This window comes from Capra hircus, chromosome 17, assembly GCF_001704415.2.
Source record: "Capra hircus breed San Clemente chromosome 17, ASM170441v1, whole genome shotgun sequence".
Classification (NCBI taxonomy): Eukaryota; Metazoa; Chordata; class Mammalia; order Artiodactyla; family Bovidae; genus Capra; species Capra hircus.
Window position 1 is genome coordinate 34,061,405 of NC_030824.1, and position 20,287 is coordinate 34,081,691.

General features: G+C 36.9%; 1 protein-coding gene across 2 annotated transcripts in view; it reads right to left on the bottom strand.

The window, feature by feature from the left end:
• The window catches only part of FSTL5 (follistatin like 5), an 863,982-nt gene that overhangs the window by 160,897 nt on the left and 682,798 nt on the right, over positions 1-20,287 (bottom strand). For both annotated transcript variants that reach the window (XM_018061498.1, XM_018061497.1), the window contains exons 8-9: positions 10,149-10,310; positions 5,110-5,244 (exon numbers count right to left, since the gene is read on the bottom strand). In XM_018061498.1, coding sequence (XP_017916987.1) covers positions 5,110-5,244; positions 10,149-10,310 — 297 coding nt within the window. The remainder of the gene's footprint in view (positions 1-5,109; positions 5,245-10,148; positions 10,311-20,287) is intronic.

Consider the following 20,287-nt stretch of genomic DNA (forward strand, 5'->3'; position numbering starts at 1 on the left):
GGAAGACATTATGTTGATTAAAATAAGCCTGTCACAGAAGGACAGTTACTGTGTAATTGTACTTACATGAGATATCTAAGAAGATTAAAATCATAAAAGCAGAAAATACAAGGTGATTGGCAGAGGAAGAGGAGAAAGGAGAAACCAAGAGCTGTTCAATGGTTTTAAAGTTGTAGTTATGCAACATGAATACATTTTGGAGCTCTGCTGTGCAACTTAGACCCTGTACTTAACAATGTGGTATTGTGCCCTTAAAATACATTGAGAAGGTAGACTCTATGTTAACAATTTTACTAAAATTCACTAATTAATTAAAAATAAAATCTAGTTTTCATGCTTTTTCTTTGAAAATCTCACATAATTTAAGTACATAAGTAATATCTATAAACGTTTTACTTCCAGACTTAGAAAACAAAAGTCTCTAAATCTTTCTCTTGTACTGTTTCTTATAAGATGGCTTTGAAAATTCCATAAACAAATATAATAAGGCTGCACTGTTATATCTTATCAAAATATCATTTCTGATTTTAACAGCATATTGCTAACATAATCTCAAAATTATTTAAAAATACTTATTTTGACCTGCAAGAGTTTGAAGGAATAAGTAAAATAAAGTGAAAACATGATTTCATGAACTGTTGATAAATAAATGAACAATATGACCAAATTTTATTAAATTTTCCAGTAAAAATTTTCACAAATTTCCATGATGGTAGATAGTATGATTCATTGATTAAAGAAACTATGGCTAGATGTTTCAATTTTGTAACAGAGATATGCAGAAAAATATATGACCAATATTGAAAGAAAATTAAAATACAGAGTTGAAATTAAAGTCTGCATCATAAAGGACAAGGACAAGTAAAGTTTTCAACTACTTGTCCTAAAATTAATTTCTAACAGGATGTAAATAGAAAATTGGTATTTAGCATAACTATATAAAAGGAGTAAACAAAATTTCATGGATGTTATCTAGGTCATTAAACTGAGTTTCTTTTTTTCATTTTCTACTTTGGAATTTTATTTTAAAATATTTGCTTATAAAAGTAGTTGTACTAGCCAGACACAATATAGTACAAAAATGCCGGTAGCCATGACCTGGATAAGAGTCTCCTTCCTCATTGGATCCATTCATATCCTCATTTACACACTGATTGAAGAGGAATAAGAAGATTACAGGGACAATGTTTTGTTGCTGTTCAGTCCATCAGTCATGTCTGACTCTTTGCGAACCCATGGACTGAAGAACACCAGGCTTCCTTGTCCATCACCATCTCCCAGAGCTTGCTCAAACTCATTTTCATTGAGACAGCAGAGCCATCCAACCATCTCATCCTGTCATCCCCATCTCATCCTGCCTTCAATCTTTCCCAGCATCAGAGTCTTTTCCAATGAGCCAGTTCTTTGAATAAAGTGGCCCAAGGATTGGAGCTTCAGCTTCGGCATCGGTCCTTCCAATGAATATTCAGGATTGATTTCCTTTAGGATTGACTGGTTTGATGTCCTTGTTGTACAAGGGACTCTGAAGTCTTCGTGAACATCACAGTTCAAAAGCACCAATTGTTTGGTGCTCAGCCTCCTTTATGGTCCAACTATCACATCTATACGCGATTACTGGAAAAACCATAGCCTTGACTTGATGGACCTTTGTTGGTAAAGTAATGTCTCTGCTTTTTAATATACTGTCTAGGTTGGTCATAGCTTTTCTTCCAAGGAGCAAGTGTCTTTTAATTTCATGGTTGCAATCAATATCTGCAGTGATTTTGGAGTCTAAAAAAATAAAGTCTCTCACTGTTTCCACTGTTTCCCCATCTATTAGCCATGAAGTGATGGGACCAGGTGCCATGATCTTCGTTTTATGAATGTTGAGTTTTAAGCCAGCTTTTTCACACTCCTCTTTCAATTTCATCAAGAGGCACTTTAATTCCTTTCATTTTCTGCCATAAATGTGGTGTCATCTGCATATATGAAGGTATTGAGATTGCTTCCAGCAAACTTGTTTCCAGCTTGTGCTTCACTCAGCCAGCATTTCACATGATGTACTCTGCATAAAAGAAAAATAAGCGAGGTGACAATATAGAGCCTTGATGTATTCCTTTCTCAATTTGGAACCAGTCCATTTTTCCATGTTCGGTTCTAACTATTGCCTCTTGACCTGCATACAGATTTTTCAGGAGGCAGATAAGGTGGTCTGGAATTTCCATCTCTTTAGGAATTTTCCACAGTTTGCTTTGATCCACACAGTCAAACACTTTAGCACAGTCAATGAAGCAGAAATAGATGCTTTTCTGGAATTTGCTTGCATTTTCTATGATCCAACAGACGTTGGAAATTTGATCTCTGGTTCCTCTGCCTTTTCTAAATACAACTTGAACATCTGGAAGTTCTCAGTTCATGTACTGTTGAAGCTGAGCTTGGAGAATTTTGAGCATCATTGTGCTAGCGTGCAAAATAAGTGCAATTGTGTGGTAGTTTGAACATTCCTTGGCATTGCCTTTCTTTGGAATTGGAATACAAACTGAACTCTTCCAGGTCTGTGGCCACTGTTGAGTTTTCCATGTGTTGCCATATTGAGTGCAGCACTTTAGTGGCCTCATCTTTCAGTATTTGAAATAACTCAGCTGGGATTCCATCACCTCTACTAGCTTTGTTCATAGTGATGCTGCATAAGGCCCACTTGACTTTGCACTCCAGAATGTCTGGCTCTAGGTTAGTGATCACACCATCATGGTTATCTGGGTCATTAAATATTTTCTTGGATAGTTCTTCTGTGTATTCCTGCCATCTCGTCTTAATACCTTCTGCTTCTGTTAGGCCCAAACAATTTCTGACCTTTATTTTGCCCACCTTTAAATGAAATGTTCCCTTGGTATCTCTAATTTTCTTGAAGAGATCTCTAGTCTTTCCCATTCTATTGTTTTCCTCTATTTTTTTTGCATTGACCCCTGAGGGAGGCTCTGTTATCTCTCCTTGCTCTTCTTTGTAGCTCTGCATTCAGATGGATATATCTTTCCTTTTCTCATTTGCTTTTTGCTTCTGTTCCTTTCTCAGTTATTCGCAAGGCCTCCTCAGACAATCATTTTGCCTATTGCATTTCTTTTTCTTGGGGATGGTTTTGATCACTGCCTCCTGTACAATGTTATGAACCTCCATCCGCAGTTCTTCAGGCACTCTTTCTATTGGATCTAGTCCCTTGAATCTATTTGTCCCTTCCACTGTATAATCGTAAGGGATTTGATTTAGGTCATACCTGAATGGCCTAGTGGTTTTCCCTGCTTTCTTCAATTCAAATTTGAACTTGGCAATAAGGAGTTCATGATCTGAGCCACAGTCAATCTTGGCCTTGTTTTTGCTGATTGAATAGAGTTTCTCCATCTTCAGCTGCAAAGAATATAATCAATCTGATTTTGGTATTGACCATCTGGTGATGTCCATGTGTAGAGTTGTCTCCTGTGTTGTTGGAAGAGGATGTTTACTATGAAAAGTGCATTAGCTTGGCAATACTTTTTTAGCCCTGCTTCATTTTGTACCCCAAGGCAAAACTTGCCTGTTTTCCAGGTATCTGTTGACTTCCTACTTTTGCATTCCAGTCCCCTATGATGAAAAGGACATCTCTCTTTTTTGTGTGTGTTAGTTCTAGAAGGTCTTTTATATCTTTGTAAAACCATTCAGCTTCAGCTTCTTTGGCATTTTTGGTCAGGGCATAGACTTGGATTACTGTGATGCAGAATGGTTTGCCTTGGAAAGGAACAGAGATCATTCTGTCATTTTTGAAACTGCACCCAAGTACTGTATTATTAAGATGGCAGAGTAGAAGGATGTGAGCTCATCTTCTATGGTGAGAACTCCAAAATTTCAACAAGCTGCTGAACAACCATTGACAGGAGAATGTTGGATTCCCCCCAAAATTATACCCCACATCCAAGGGACAATGCTTGAACCTTGTCTAAAATTGGGGCTCAGAGAAATTAGCATATAAAGGATTCTCAAAATATCAGAGTCCCTGAAAAACTTAGACTAATATGAGTTGTAGATAGACTTTACAGATTGACTTTGGAGCAAGGAGAATGAATAGTCAGTCCAAGCAAATTGAGAAAGAATCTGAAAATAGCCATGTGTGCCATGTGTACCAGAGGAAGAAAGTGTCTGAGTCTTTCCCTATAGGTAGCTTACTTGATCAATGCTACAGGAGTACTTTGTGTTCTAAATATTATAGTTCAGCTGTAACCAAAAATTCATCTTTAGTATCTCCTTCCCATCATATTCCTTTCACCAGGTAAAAATGTTTAAGTAGGACACTACATTTTTCTTAAAACTTCATGAGAAAATCAGGAGACATGTACAGTGATGACAAAGGATTTCAAGCAGTAAGTAGAGAATAGCCCATGGCGTGTTGGTGCCAGGGCAGTGGATGTTTCAGGTGGCTTACTTCTCTACCTGTGGCAGAAAAAGATTGATGGACAGCTATTGGACCACTGACTACAGTGCAGAAGAGAAAAAAAGAATGATATTATGGTATTAAGCTTATAGGATACCCCTTGGCTGTATTGTGGGACCAAGAATCCCAAATCATTGAGGAGAGGGAATTTACAAAGGATTTAATTTCCTGTATAAGGAAATGGGAAGACAGGACTCAAAATAGCTTATATACATCTGCCAAAAAAACAAAATCACTTTCATGTCATATTGAACATTTCACAATCTTGTACTTAATCTTTCAACTTACTTTTAATATTTCAAGAATTCTATCCTTCCTATGTATGAAAACTACTTTTGTTTATTTTTTTATTAATTGATCATTTCTTAGCATTTTCTGATGCTGCTGTTTCTGAAAAAAGCTTAGTTTTAAAGTTGAGTATGATGTGTGTGTGTATGTGTTAATCACTCAGTCGTGTCTGATTCTTTGCGACTCCATGGTTTGTAACTCACCAGGCTCCTCTGCCCATGGGATTCTCCAGGCAGGAATACTGGAATGGCTTGCCATTCCCTTCTCCAGGGGATCTTCCCAGCCCAGGGATTGAACCTGGGTCTCCCACATTGCAAGCAGATTTTTTTACCGTGTGTGTGTGTGTGTGTGTGTGTGTGTGTGTGTGTGTATTCAATACATACGGGTCTTTCTAGCAGAATCTTCCACAAAAAGAGAAGAGATGTCTTCATCCACTCCTGCTTCATTTTTTGCGATACAAGTGTATGCTCCCGTATCTTCATAGCGCACATTGCTAATGTGAACCTCACTGCAATTTGCTGAAAACAGAAAGCAAATGCAACTTGTAAGCTACAGTTTCAGCTTTGGTATAGTCATTTCTGATTACACAGTCAAATAGTTCACTTAGCTTGTCCTAATTAACCTGTTTTCCTTCCCACTTCCATGCTTTGGAGACATGCTAAGTTATTTCTAATGCATTCAAGTGTTTCATAAATTGTGCTGTCATTCTATTACACAGATCCCAATATTACTTATCAAAAGCACACACAGTATATTTTGTATTCATTTCATACTCCCTACCTTGCATAAGAAGTGTTACATGTTGATAGCTATAATTTCATTTCTGTATTCATTTTTAATATTCAGGATCCACTTTGTCCTCAGCTTTTACAAAAATTTTAATTAATATCAATATGGTTCATTCACAGAGAATACATGTCAAAATACATGTCATAAAGGAATTAAGTGAGCTATATCATATAAGTATAATGCCATTCCATTGAGCAAGCATGTGCATTATACATTAGGAATTATTAAGTATAGGGGACAGAAAGAAAATATACATAATTCCTTTGCAAGATTTTCAGTTGTTTTCAAGAAATATACCTAATCTAAGCAATATTATCATATGGAATTGATATCATCATTGTCAACCAAAGGGTTAAGGGATTGATTAACCCAATTTTTAAATCTTGATAAAAGAGTATTTGAAGCTAATCTCTGAATAATGAGTTGCATTCCTCAAAGTGTAAACTAGGGCATAATTACCCATTTACTATACATTGGCAGAACATGAAGTACTTTTACATATGCGTGCATGATCAGTTGCTCAATCTTGTCCATCTCTTTGCAACCCATGGACTGCAGCCTGCAGACTCTTCTGTCCATGGGATTTTCCAGGCAAGAATACTGGAGTGGGTTGCCATTTCCTCCTCTATGGCATCTACCCAGGGATTGGACCCTCATCTCCTGTGTTGGCGAGTGGATTCTTTACCACTGAGCCATCTGGGAAGCCTTTACATACATTATCCCTTAATAGTTCTGGATAATAACTAATTATCAGATTAGTTAAACTTAAGCTCCTAGAATGATCTTATGCAATTTACTCCCCTCAAAATAAGTGCTGGATTTCTGTTCTATCATGGCCTAAGTTTCAATGTTTTTAGTCCTGATTTGTTTAGGTTTGCATCTTTTCTTTTACTTTCTTTTTTTCTGTGTGTGTGTGTGTGTGTGTGCGCGCGCGTGGGTTTATGTATATATTCCTTGTTGTCCAATCACTCGGACATCATGTTCTGTCTGCAGTAAAAAGGAGCATGACTCTTCCTGATAGAGATGGGGATCAAATAATCAGAGTGGCTATTTGGGGAAAGAAGGTAAAAAACCAATGGGAAAAGAGCTTAAATGTCATCCCTATGGGGATATGGAGAGGCAGTGAGTGTTTGGGGAAGGCTAATCACTGAAATCACTCAAACCTCTTTCTCTTACAAATATCACTGCACACTGCCATTCCATCATTTGTTGAGAATCACTTCTCCAAAGCAGTTGGCAGGCTTTTGTGTTTGTTTTTGCTTTTCTCAAAAAGGCCAGATGGTAAATATATTAAACTTTGTGGACTACACAGTCTCTGTGCCAACTACTCACCTCTGCCATAGCAGCCTGACAACAGCCAAAGACAATATTTTTAAAAATGTGTGTGGCTCTGAACTAAAAACAAAAACAGAAAACAAGCAAAAATATTGCTTTATTTACAAGAATAGGCAGCTTTCCAGATTTGGTCTGGGGTCCTTCATTTGTAAACCCATGTCTAGAAGATGGGGAGGAAACAAAGTATCAATATTTTAGCCCAGATCAGCTTCTTTTTGTGTGTGAAACATGACCCTCTCCAAAGACCACACAATTAACAATGTGAATCCTCTTGAACTTTTGAAACCCTTAAGTTAATTTATTCTTCAACTTTTCTCTTCCCAAAATTCATGTATGTTTTTCTAACTCATGCACTTGCCTCTCACTCTTTCCCTACATTAGCTAGCATTTCTAGATACTTTCTATTCCATAGCCAGAGCCACCAATTTCTTGGTTCATTTATCATCCTGACACATCTGATTTCAGAACCAGAACAAGATGACGTCCCCTGCACCTACTTTTTAAATATATTACTAGACCATTACATAAGGAAATTTACAAAATTTCAAATTCACAATATTCAGTTTACAGAATGTTACTTGACTTTTACAGTTAGATGCATTTCATACCCTACTTCACGCTTATTTCAAATCTTCTTTCTTTGTTTAATGTTTTCCAGCAAATAATAACTTCTTAATTTAAGCAGGTGGTTTTCCTCTTTAAATCATTAAATACATACACATGATTAGAAAGTTAACTCAAATGATTTTACAGTACATAAGTTTAAAAAGTTCATCACGCTGTACACCTTAAATTTACACAAAATTTAGGTCAACTTTATTTCAATAAAAGCTAAAAAATAAAGAAATTAATCCAAACTTTCTGTTTTCATCGACATCTTCATTTTTATTTACTTCTCAAAGGAAAGTTTCTATGCTTCATTCCAAGATCATCCCCTCCTTCTTTCTTGTTGATTTCCACAAAAATTTGTCCATCTTTCACCTGCTCCATTGTCCACATATCTTTCCCTTCACCTATATCTTTTTAAACCAAAATAAACTGTCCAAGAAGTAAGAAATAACTTCACCTGTCCTAAACCTTTTCACCAGAAACTACTACCTTTTCTTTTTCCACCTTTCAAAATTTTGAAAGATATTTTTATTCCTATCTTTCATTTCTAAGGACACAGCAAACTGATTTTTTACATGTCACAGGGACAAACTAATCACTAACCAAAGATCTTCCTTGACTGTGCATATAGCATTTATGAACTCTTTCCCAGTTTTGGCTTTCTTTTCTTTCCTTCTGTAATATCATCTGTTCTCATCTCTTTGCTAATTATTAGTCTCCTTCTGATATTCTCTTGATTTGGCTGCCAATAAAATATTTCTTCTTTTCTAGAGTTTTACTTCTCACAATATCCCATCCATTTACATAGTTATTCAGTTAGTGCCTAGACTTAGACTTCACATAGAAGTGACAAATAAGCATCTTATGAATACGCAGATAATTAAATAACGATAGAATTTGTTAATGTGTTAACACACACAAAGCCATATGGAAATTCACACTCCTGTGCGCCAGAATCTTCTCTTAGGTTGTGCTCCCAAATCAACTTTTATTACTTGTCCTCGCCTCTTAAAACTTAACCTAATTTCTTTTATTTAAAAAAAAATGATAATAGCTGTTTTACAAATGTCCTCATTCTTTCAAGGTTGAGTGATGATTGTAACTAACTTCCCAAATTTCCCTTCTTGTATAAAGGGCATCCCAGTTGGTCCTAGTGTTAAAGAACCTGCTTGCCAATGCAGAAGACATTAGAGACACGGGTTGGATCCCTGGGTTGGGAAAATCCCCTGGAGGAGAAAATGGCAACCCACTCCAGTACTCTTGCCTGGAGAATCCCATGGACAGAGGTGCCTTGCAGACTATATTCCAAAGGGTCATAGAGAGTCAGAGACACATGAAGTGACTCAACACACACAGCACACACACATTTCTAAAACAAGGCTATATTATGTTTATAGAATATGGTTTGCTGCTATCAAGTGGACAAGAAATTGCAAAATCAGAAGCTAATTAGACTTTTACTCAATTTGATTTCTGTTAATCAGATCAATCTTCTTCTCAGATAATAGACACCAAGACACAATCAGAGAAGTAAACATGCAAATTTATTTTGGCGATTTATATTAACCTTGTTAGGATTCAGCTTTGAAAGATCAAAAATACTCTCATATGTCATTCTTGATTTTCAAAAATAGATAAGTAAATGTTTTTAAAAGATTTATTTTTAAATGTATGCTAATAAATTGCATTCACTCTCTAAATTGAATGGTAGTCCCACTCCAGTGTTCTTGCCTGGAGAATCCCAGGGACGGGGGAGCCTGGTGGGCTGCTGTCTATGGGGTCACGTAGAATTGGATATGACTGAAGCAACTTAGCAGCAGCAGCAGCAACAGCAGTATATTCATATAGAAATAAGGAAAATATATTCATTTCTAACAGTATGAATAGAAGGAATTTAAAGGCATGGAATAAGGAATGTAATGCCACGTAACAGATACTCCAATAAAATGACTGTCCCTGGGCAACTCTTGACAATGGAAATAAGATCTGTAAATTTTATTACTTACTAAGATAATCAAACAATGTGCAATTAATTTTGCATTATTTTGATTATTTGATATGATAAAGATTATCTGTTTTTTACATACCACACATGTGATTATTGTAAACTGTATAATGACTAATCACAACTGCATATTAGATTATTAAAACATGTAGAATATTTTATATATTAGAGTGCAAGAACTTCATCACTTTAAAACAACACAAATGTGAAACATATTTAGCAACATTTTGATTTTTTTCCTTTGTTCATTTGCAAAGTGTGCTATAAAATATTTCCTAAAGAATTTCTATATTATTGACATATTCTGTAATACATATTTTAATGTATGATTTAAACACATAAATTGTCTCTTCAGAAATGTATTTAATGAAGGAATTCAATTATTCTGTTCAGCATATCTGCTATAATTTAGAGGATAAGTTTTAGAAGAAAATATTTTACTTATAAAAATAATGACATAACTAATCATTATGACAAGACTATTATTTAAAACATTAAAAGTATTAAAGTATTGTTTCAAATATAATGTCTTAAGTACTAACATAACTTCTTTTCATATTCATTATATACATTGCCACCAAATATCACTTTTTCTTTTTTTCAAAGAATGTAAAATGTGTTATAAATTTTAGTATGAAATTTCTGCATTGTTATTTAAGAGAAAAAATGCAAGTAAAAAAGCACCTTGAAGTGTGAGTTGCTTGGACAGCTTTGGTGTAATATCGATTCCATTCTTCAGCCAGCTAAGCTGAGGATTTGGTATGCCTTCTGCATGGCACCTAAGACTTGCAGTAACTCCAGGTTCTCGGGCTTGACTCTCTGGATACACCCGGATTACTGGAGGGACTAAAATTAGAAACAGAAGAGAAAATGATTAGTATACATATATGCCACTTGGTTTTCTGAAACAAAGAAAAATAGCAATTACATATGTTAATGATGTTATGCATTTTTACAAGGTCTCAGCTTGCAAATCTCAGTAATTTAGTATCCACTAACATATGGTTTTTCCAGTGGTCATGTATGGATGTGAGAGTTGGACTACAAAGAAAGCTGAGCACCAAAGAATTGATGCTTCTGAACTGTGGTGTTGGATAAGACTCTTGAGAGTCCCTTGGACTGCAAGGAGATCCCACCAGTCCATTCTGAAGGAGATCAGCCCTGGGATTACTTTGGAAGGAATGATGCTGAAGTTGAAACTCCAGTACTTCAGCCACCTCATGCAAAGTGTTGACTCATTGGGAAAGACTCTGATACTGGGAGGGATTAGGGGCAGGAGGAGAAGGGGACTACAGAGGATGAGATGGCTGGATGGCACCACTGACTCGACAGATGTGAGTCTGAGTGAACTCTGGTAGTTGGTGATAAACAGGGAGGCCTGGCGTGCTGCAATTCAGGGGGTTGCAAAGAGTTGGACACGACTGAGTGACTGAACTAAACTGAACTGAACTGAACATGTGCCAGTGGTCCCTGGACAAAAGCTATTCTGAGACTGTACCAGGTGAAACACAAGATAAGCCCAGGATATCTTGTTTCAATAATTAAAGAGGTCCTTAAGGAATGAGAAAAACATATCAGAAAATACAAAACCAGTTTAAAGGGGCTTTCATTTAACAAATAGAAAATAATTGGAGCATTAAGATAATTACAGGTTATGAAGGAGTATAAAAATAAGACTCTAAGCATTCAGTTATATAAATAAGTGAATAAATACTTAAATGGGAGAAAAGGAAAAGCTTTTCCTTGCTATAGTATCTTAAAAAAAATTACAATAACAATTCCACTTATGGTACATAAGACTCCAAATGCAAAAAAATATCTTGAGAAAGAAGAGTGGAGCTGGAGGAGAAAAGCTTCCTGACTTCAGACTATACTACAAAGTTATAGTCATCAAAACAGTATGGTACTGCCACAAAAACTGAAATATAGATCAATGAAACAAGATAGAAAGCCCAGAGATAAACCCAAGCACCTATGAGGACTTTATATTTGACAAAGGAAGCAATATACAATGGAGAAAAGACAGCCTCTTCAGTAAGTGGTACCGGGAAAACTAGACAGTTATTAATACATGCAAAAAATGAAAATAGAATACTTTCTAACACCATACACAAAGATGAACTCAGAATGGACTGAAGACCTAAATGTAAGACCAGAACCTATAAAACTCTTAAAGGAAAACATAGGCTGAACTCTCTTTGACATAAACCACTGAAAAATCCTTTATGATTCACCTCCTAGAATAATGGAAATATAACCAAAAGTAAACAAAGGGGACCTAATTAAACTTAAAAGCCTTTGCACAGCAAAGAAAACTATAAATAGGTTGAAGAGACAGGTCTCAGAATGGGAGAAAATAAAAGTGAATGAAACAAATGACAAAGGATTAATCTTCAAAATATACAAGTAGTTCATGCAGCTCAATACCAAAACAAACAAACAAACCAATCAAAAAGTAAGCAGATCTAAATAGGTGTTTCTCCAAATAAACACATGAAAGTGAAGTCGCTCAGTCGTGTCTGACCCTCAGCGACCCCATGGACTGCAGCCTTCCAGGCTCCTCCATCCATGGGATTTTCCAGGCAAGAGTACTGGAGTGGGGTGCCACTGCCTTCTCCGAAAGAAAACATACAGATGCTTAAATAAATTTATATTTTAAAAAATGCTCAATATTGCTCATTATTAGAGAAATGCAAATCATACTACAATAAGGGATCACCTCAACACTAGTCAGAATGGCTATTATCAAAGAATCTACAAACAATAAGTGCTGGAGAGAGTGTGGAGAAAAGGGAACTCTATTGTACTGTTAGTGGGAATGTAAATTGATATAGCCACTATGGACAACAGTATGAGGATTCCTTAAAACACTAGGAATAATACTACCATACGACTCACCAATCTCGTTACTGGGCATATACTCTGAGGAAAACATAACTGGAAAAGACACAGGTACCCCAATGTTGAGAGCAGCACTATTTACAATAGCTAGGACATGGAAGCCACCCAGATGTCCAGCAGCAGATGAATGGATAAAGAAGTTGTGGCACACATATACAATGGAATATTACTCAGCCATAAAAAGGAAACCATTCGAGTCAGTTCTAATGAAGTGGATAAACCTAGAGCCTGTTATACAGAGCGAAGTAAGTCAGAAAGAGGAAAAACAAGTACCATATATTAATGCATACTTATGCGATCTAGAAAGATAATACCGATGGCTCTTTACAGGGCAGCAGTGGAGACAGAGATATAGAGCACTGACTTGGGGACACAGTGGAGAAAAGAGTGGTCGGGACAAATTGAGAGAGTAGCACTGAAACACATAAAATACCACATATAAAACAGAGCCAGTGGAAATTATCTCTGTTACACAGTGAACTCAAACCTGGTGCTCTGTGACAGCATAGAAGGGTGGGATGTGGTGGAAGGTTGAAGGAGGGGTCCAGAAGGAGTGGACATATATATACCTGCTTCCCTAGTGGCTCAGAGGTTAAAGCATCTGCCTGCAATGCAGGGAAACCTGGGTTCGATCCCTGGGTCGGGAAGATCCCCTGGAGAAGGAAATGGCAACCCACTCCAGTATTCTTGCCTGGAGAATCCCATGGGGGGAGGAGCCTGGTGGGCTACCGTCCATGGGGTTGTAAAGAGTTGGACACGACTGAGAGACTTCACTTTCACTTTCACTTTTATAGCTGAATCATGTTGCTGTACAGCAGAAACTGACATAATATTGTAAGACAATTATCCTCCAATTAAAAATAAATTAATACAAAAGTTAAAGAAAAGAATTTAGGATAATTCTACTTATGGCACACACTAAAAATATAGTATTTAGAAACAAATTTCACCAAGAGGGTACAAGACTTTTGCACTGAAGACTACAAAACATGTTAAAAGAATTTAAAGAAAACCTAAATAAATGGAAAGATATCATGTGTTCAAGGACTCAATTAATTGGTGAGATAATAATAACTGGCAAGATGACAATACTCCAAGATTGACCTGTAAATACAATGTAACCACTAACAAGAGATGGAAGAGCTAATCCTCAGAATAATAGGGAAGTACAAGGCTCCCCAAAGAGACAAAGCAATCCTTAAAAAGAAGAATGCAACTGGAACTCTCATATCTCCCAATTTCCAATCATATTACCAAGGTACTGTAGTCAAAAAATGTGGTACTGGAAATAAGATAAAAATACACATCTATGAAATTAGATAAGAAACACAAGAGACAGTTCATATATATATATATATATATATATATATATAAATTTTTACAAGGATGCCAAGAAACAGTCTTTTAAAAATTGAGGCTAGAATAAATGGATATCCACATGCAAGACAATGAATGTGGATCCCTACTTCACACCTGAATAAAAATAAACTCAAAATGAATCAAAGACCTAAATGCAACAACTAAAACAATACAATTGTCATAAGAAAACATAAGAGCAAATCTTTATAACCTTGTATTTGACCATGGTTTCTTAGATATGACCCCAAAACATTAGCAACAACAACAAAAAAATAGGCAAAATGGACTTCATCAAAATAAAAATTTTTGAATCTTCACAGGACACTATCAAGAAAGTATAAGTACAACTGACAAAAGAGGAAAAAATGCAAATGATACCTGTTATGTGACCAGTATCTGGATCATATAATGAACATTTATAATTCAGCAACTAAAAAGCAAAGGACCATTTCTGTACAGAAAAAAACATAAGTCAACACACAGAATGGGAGAAAACATCTGTAAACACTTATCAAATAAGGAGTTAAGCCAAAACATTCAGAAAACTTATACAACTTAATAGAAAAAAAAAATGGACAAGTCATCTATATAAACAGTTTTCCAAAGAAGATATACAATGGCAAACATGTTCATAAAAAGGTGCTCAGTGTCACTGATTATCAAGGAAATGCAAATCAAAGCCACAATGAAATAAAATTTTACATTTGGTAGGATGTCTGTTATTTAAAAGATAATTAAGAACCTCCAGATGTTCAAGCTGGATTTATAAAAGGCAGAGGAACCAGAGATAAAATTGCCAACATCCATTGGATCATAGAAAAAGCAAGAGAATTCCAGAAAAAAAAAAAATCTACTTCTGCTTCATTGACTGCACTAAAGCATTTGACTGTGTGGATTACAACAAACTGTGGAAAATTCTTAAAGGGATGGGAATTCCAGACCACCTTACCTGCCTCCTGAGAAATTTGTATGCAGATCAGGAAGCAGCAGTGAGAATTGGACATGGAACAATGGACTGGTTCCAAATTGGGAAAGGAGCATGTCGAGACTGTATATTGTCACCCTGCTTATTTATCTTATACACGGAGTGAAAGTGAAGGCGCTCAGTCATGTCTGACTCTTTGCAACCCTGTAGACTGTAGCCTACCAGGCTCCTCCATCCATGGGATTCTCCAGGCAAGAATACTGGAGTGGACTGCCATTTCCTTCTCCAGAGGATCTTCCCGACCCAGTGATCGAACCCGGATCTCCCGCATTGCAGGCAGACACTTTACCTCTGAGCCACAGAGTACATTATGTGAAATGCTGGCTGGGTGAAGTACAAGCTGTAATCAAGATTGCCAGGAGAAATATCAGTAACCTCAGATATGTAGATGACACCACCCTTATGGAAGAAAGTGAAGAGGAGCTAAAGAGCCTCTTGATGAAAGTGAAAGAGGAGAGTGAAAAAGCTGTCTTAAAACTCAACATTCAAAAAGCTAAGATCATGGCATCTAGTCATCACTTCTTGGCAAATAGATGGGAAAAAGTGCAAACAGTGACAAACTTTATTTTCTTGGGCTCTAAAATCACTGCTATGGTTTTTCCATCAGTCATGTGTGGATGTGCCAGTTGGACTATAAAGAAAGCTGAGTGCTGAAGAATTGATACTTTTGAACTGTGGTGTTGGAGAAGACTCTTGAGAGTCCCTTGGACAGCAAGGAGATCCAATCAGTCCATCCTGAAGGAAATCGGTCTTGATTATTCTTTGGAAGGACTGATGCTGAAGCTGAAATTCCAATACTTTGGCACCTGATGCGAAGAACTGACTCATTGGAAAAGACCCTGATGCTGGGAAAGATTGAAGGCGGGAGGAGAAAGGGACAAAAGAGGATGAGATGGTTGGATGGCATCACCTACTCAATGGACATGAGTCTGAGTAAACTCCAGAAGTTGGTGATGGACAGGGAGGCCTGGTGTGCTGCAGTTCATGGGGTCGCAAAGAGTCAGACACGACTGAGCGAGTGAACTGAACTGAACTGAACTGAACTGAACTGAAAATCACTGCAGATGGTGACTGCAGCCATGAAATTAAAAGACACTTGCTCCTTGGAAGAAAAGCTATGACCAACCTAGACAGCACATTAAAAAGCAGAGACATTACTTTGCCAACAAAGGTCCATCTAGTCAAGGTTATGGTTTTTCCACTAGTCATGTATGGATGTGAGAGTTGGACTATAAAGAAAGCTGAGCACCGAAGAATTGATGCTTTTGAACTGTGGTGTTGGAGAAGACTCTTGGGAGTCCCTTGGACTGCAAGGAGATCCAACAAGCCCATCCAAAAGGAAATCAGTCCTGAATATTAATTGGAAGGACTGATACTGAAGCTGAAGCTCCAATACTGATCGGAAGAACTGACTCATTGGAAAAGACTCTGATACTGTGAAAGATGAAAGGCAGGAGGAGAAGGGGATGACAGAGAATGAGATGGCTGGATGGCTTTACCAACTCAATGGACCAGAGTTTGAGCAAGCTATGGGAGTTGCTGATGAACAGGGAAGCCTGGCATACTGCAGTCCATGGGGTCACAAAGAATCAGACATGACTGAGTGACTGAACTGAACTGAACAGATAACATGCTGTTGAGGACGTGGAGAAAAGGGATCTCATGTACATTGTTGGTGGGAAAGCAAAGTGGTGATGCCACTGGGAAACTAGTATGAAAATTTCTCAAGAAATTATAAATACATCTGTAATTAAGTGAATAGATCCCCCCTTTCTGCCTTAACTGATAAAGATTCCTTCTGAACTTTAACCTTTATATTCTCATCAGGAAAAATGAGATTTAATAATGTCTCCCCTGTTATATGTACTAATTCCTCTGGTTCAGCATTCAGAGCAGTACCTTAAGACTGAAAATTATAACATATTCATCGACTCTATAGATAATGCTGAACACTTCATAGTCATGTTGCTGGGAAGATGATTCACAGTGAAGTTAATGACATCTCCAGGTCACACAGCTTATTATAGCCCAGAGTTTGAGATAAAAGTCATGGAGCTCTAATTCCTGGACCAACCCTCTCCACATTTCATGTTGCCCTTAACCAACCTGGCTGAACATGGTCTGTAATAGCCACTGAATTTAGCCAATGAGCTGGAAAGAAAGAAAGACAATCTGATGAGTATTAAAAACAAGTATGTTCCAAATTTTGAGTGGTCAGAATTTCCTATGCCAAAACCTTTTAGACATATTTGTATGTATATATATAAACATACACGGTGCCAATTTGCTTCAGTTGTGTTTGACTCTTTGCAACCCTATGGATTTTAGCCCATCTTCCTCCTCTGTCCATGGGATTTTCCAGGCAAGACTACTGGAGGGGGTTACATGCCCCCCTCCAGGAGATCTTCCCATTCCCAACCCAAAAGATCAAACCCACATCTCTTAAGTCTCCTTCATTGGCCAGTGGGTTCTTTACCACTAGCACTTCCTGAGAGGCATATACATATATCTATAATGATCTGGCAGTCCCACTTCAGGATATATAATCAAAGGAAAAGGAAAGTTTATTATCTCAAAGAGATAGCTATATGTATGAACATCTTTCCCATGTTCAAAGCAACATTATTCACAGTAGCTTAAATATGGAAAGAATCTAAGTGTTCTTCAACAGATAATAGTAAAGAAAAAAAATATATATACATGCATATATAATATCATAATATAAATGACAATCAAAAAGTGGAAATGATACAGCAAATATCAACTGATAAGTAGAAAATAAAATTTGGTTTATCCATACAATAAAATATTATTTGATGGTAAAAAAAAGAAGTACTGATATATGCTATTATTTTAACATGCTAAGATATTACACTAAGTGAAAGAAGTGTAACTCATAAGTCCACATATTGTATGAGCCCATTTCTATGAAACATCCAGAATGGGTAAATTCATCAGGATAAAAAGCAGATTAGTGGTTTATAGGAGCTGAGGGGAGGGAGAAATGTAAAGCAACTGCTTGGTGGATATCAGGATTATCTGAGGGATGATGAAAATGTCTGGGAAGTAGACAGTGAGATGGTTGCACAACATTTTAAATGTACTGTAAACCACAGAACTGTTCACTTTAAAATGATTCAATGTTACATGAAATTTACTTTGATAAGAAAGGAAAGCCTTATAGAAGTGCTTATAGGTCAAGCGACAGAGAAAGTTCCCATGTAAATAGCAGCTAAGAAACAATATTCACGTGAGGGAGCCATCCTGAAAGTAAATTCTCTAGCAAGCTTTTAGATCACTGCTGCTGCTGCTAAGTCGCTTCAGTCGTGTCCGACTCTGTGTGACCCCACAGACGGCAGCCCACCAGGCTCCCCTGTCCCTGGGATTCTCCAGGCAAGAATACTGGAGTGGGTTGCCATTTCCTTCTCCAGTGCATGAAAGTGAAAAGTGAAAGTGAATTCGCTCAGTCGTGTCTGACTAGTAGCGACCCCATGGACTGCAGCCTACCAGGCCCCTCTGTCCATGGGATTTTCCAGGCAAGAGCACTGGAGCGGGGTGCCATTGCCTTCTCCGCCCTGGCCAAAATGTTGACTGTACCTCAGAAATACTTCGTACCAGGGGCAACTAGCTAAGCTTTTCTCAATATTTTTTAACTTCATTTCTCTATTTATTATCTTTTATCTCTTTATTATAGTTTAGAATTCTCATTATGTTGAGAAGATGATACAGGTTTGAAGTTTAAAGCCACTAAGCATTAGGTAATTTAGTATGTGCTCATAGACAAATAGATAAAATCCCCCAAAGTTGAGAGCAATATAAAATTAATACCAAAATTAAGCAAGGACATTACTAAAAAAAGAATAACTACAGGTCAATTTCATTCACGAAAATAGACTTTAAAAGTTTTCAAATATATTAACAAACAAAATCTAACAGAATATAAAATGATAATGAAAGTGTTAGCTGTTCAGTCATGTCCAACTCTTCGTAACCCATGGAAGGTAGCCCACCAGGCTCCTCTGTCCATAGGATTTCCCAAGCAATACTGGAGTGGGTTGCCAAAATGATATTAGACCATAAAATATTTGTTTTGCTATAGATATTAAAAAATCACTCAATATAATTTACAACATACGTAAAGGAGAAAAACCATATATCTCAATAGCTACAGAAGAGTCATTTACTTTTAGCACACAGAAATGAGCAAGTCTTTTATTTTTTAAAATAAAAGATGTCTTAAAATATACAGCTACCCTTGATAGATGATATGATTAAGTAAAGTAAAATACAAAATAATCCATGGATGAATTGTCAGAATAAGTACACTCTCACTTTCACTTTTCACTTTCATGCATTGGAGAAGGAAATGGCAACCCACTCCAGTGTTCTTGCCTGCAGAATCCCAGGGTTGAGGGAGCCTGGTGGGTTACCGTCTGTTGGGTCACACAGAGTCAGACACTACTGAAGTGACTTAGCAGCAGCAGCAGCAGTAAGTTTACATGACACAAGTTATTTATATTTGTAAATGTGAGCAACAAACATTCAAAGTACCTTGAATAATGCAGTGTCATAAAGCAACAGGGCTTCCCTTCTTTTATACTACTTGATATTCCCTAGAAGCTCAGCTGGTAAGAATCCGCCTGCAAGGCAGGAGACCCCAGTTTGATTCCTGGGTTGGGAAGATCCGCTGGAGAAGGGATAAGCTGTCCACTCCAGTATTCTTTGGCTTCCCTGGTAGCTTAGATGGTAAAGAAACCACCTACAATGTGAAGACTTGGGTTTGATTCCTGGGGTGGGAATTCTCCTGGAGAAGGAAACAGCTATCCACTCCAGAATTCTGGCCTGGAGAATTCCATGGACAGAGAAACCTGGCAGGCTATAGCCCATGTGGTTGCAAAGAGTTGGACATAACTGAGTGACTTTTACATTCATAAACCAACAAACATGTATATATATATATATATATATATATATATATATATATATATAAACATGTCTAATGAATGTCCATGCCTCTTGCAAGAAAATTCTAAAATGTTATTTGGAAAAATGTTAAGAAAAATTAGATAAGAACTGATTAATGGAGAAATAAAACCAATTTGTTGTCCTCTAGCTTTCATTATGTCAATTTCAGTCATCAGAAGTTCTTTGCTCCTTTGCCTCCCCATGCCTCAGTAAGGTAAACACATTTGTATAGAAATCTTTAAATATTGTGCCTCTTACCTGAATTCTTTTATTTATTCTATTAACTGGTCATAGATATGTTACCCAATATCTGTGACAAACTGTAAAGTAATATATTGATATGGGAAGACAAGTCTCCTTACTCTCATGTGTACACCACTCAATAATGGAAGCCAAGGAGCAAATAACTTTAACACAATGCTTTTGTCCTGCAGCTGAGCTGATGAGGATGTGATGGGTACATAATGAAAGGAGTGATGGACACAGCAAACGTTAAGAGAGTGTTTGAATTGGATTTTGAAGTGTTTTTTAGGAGTACAACAAGAGGACAAGTGAGGGAGGAATTTATAGCAGAAACGTTCTTCAACTTGAGTTATATTATGGGTAGTTAGAT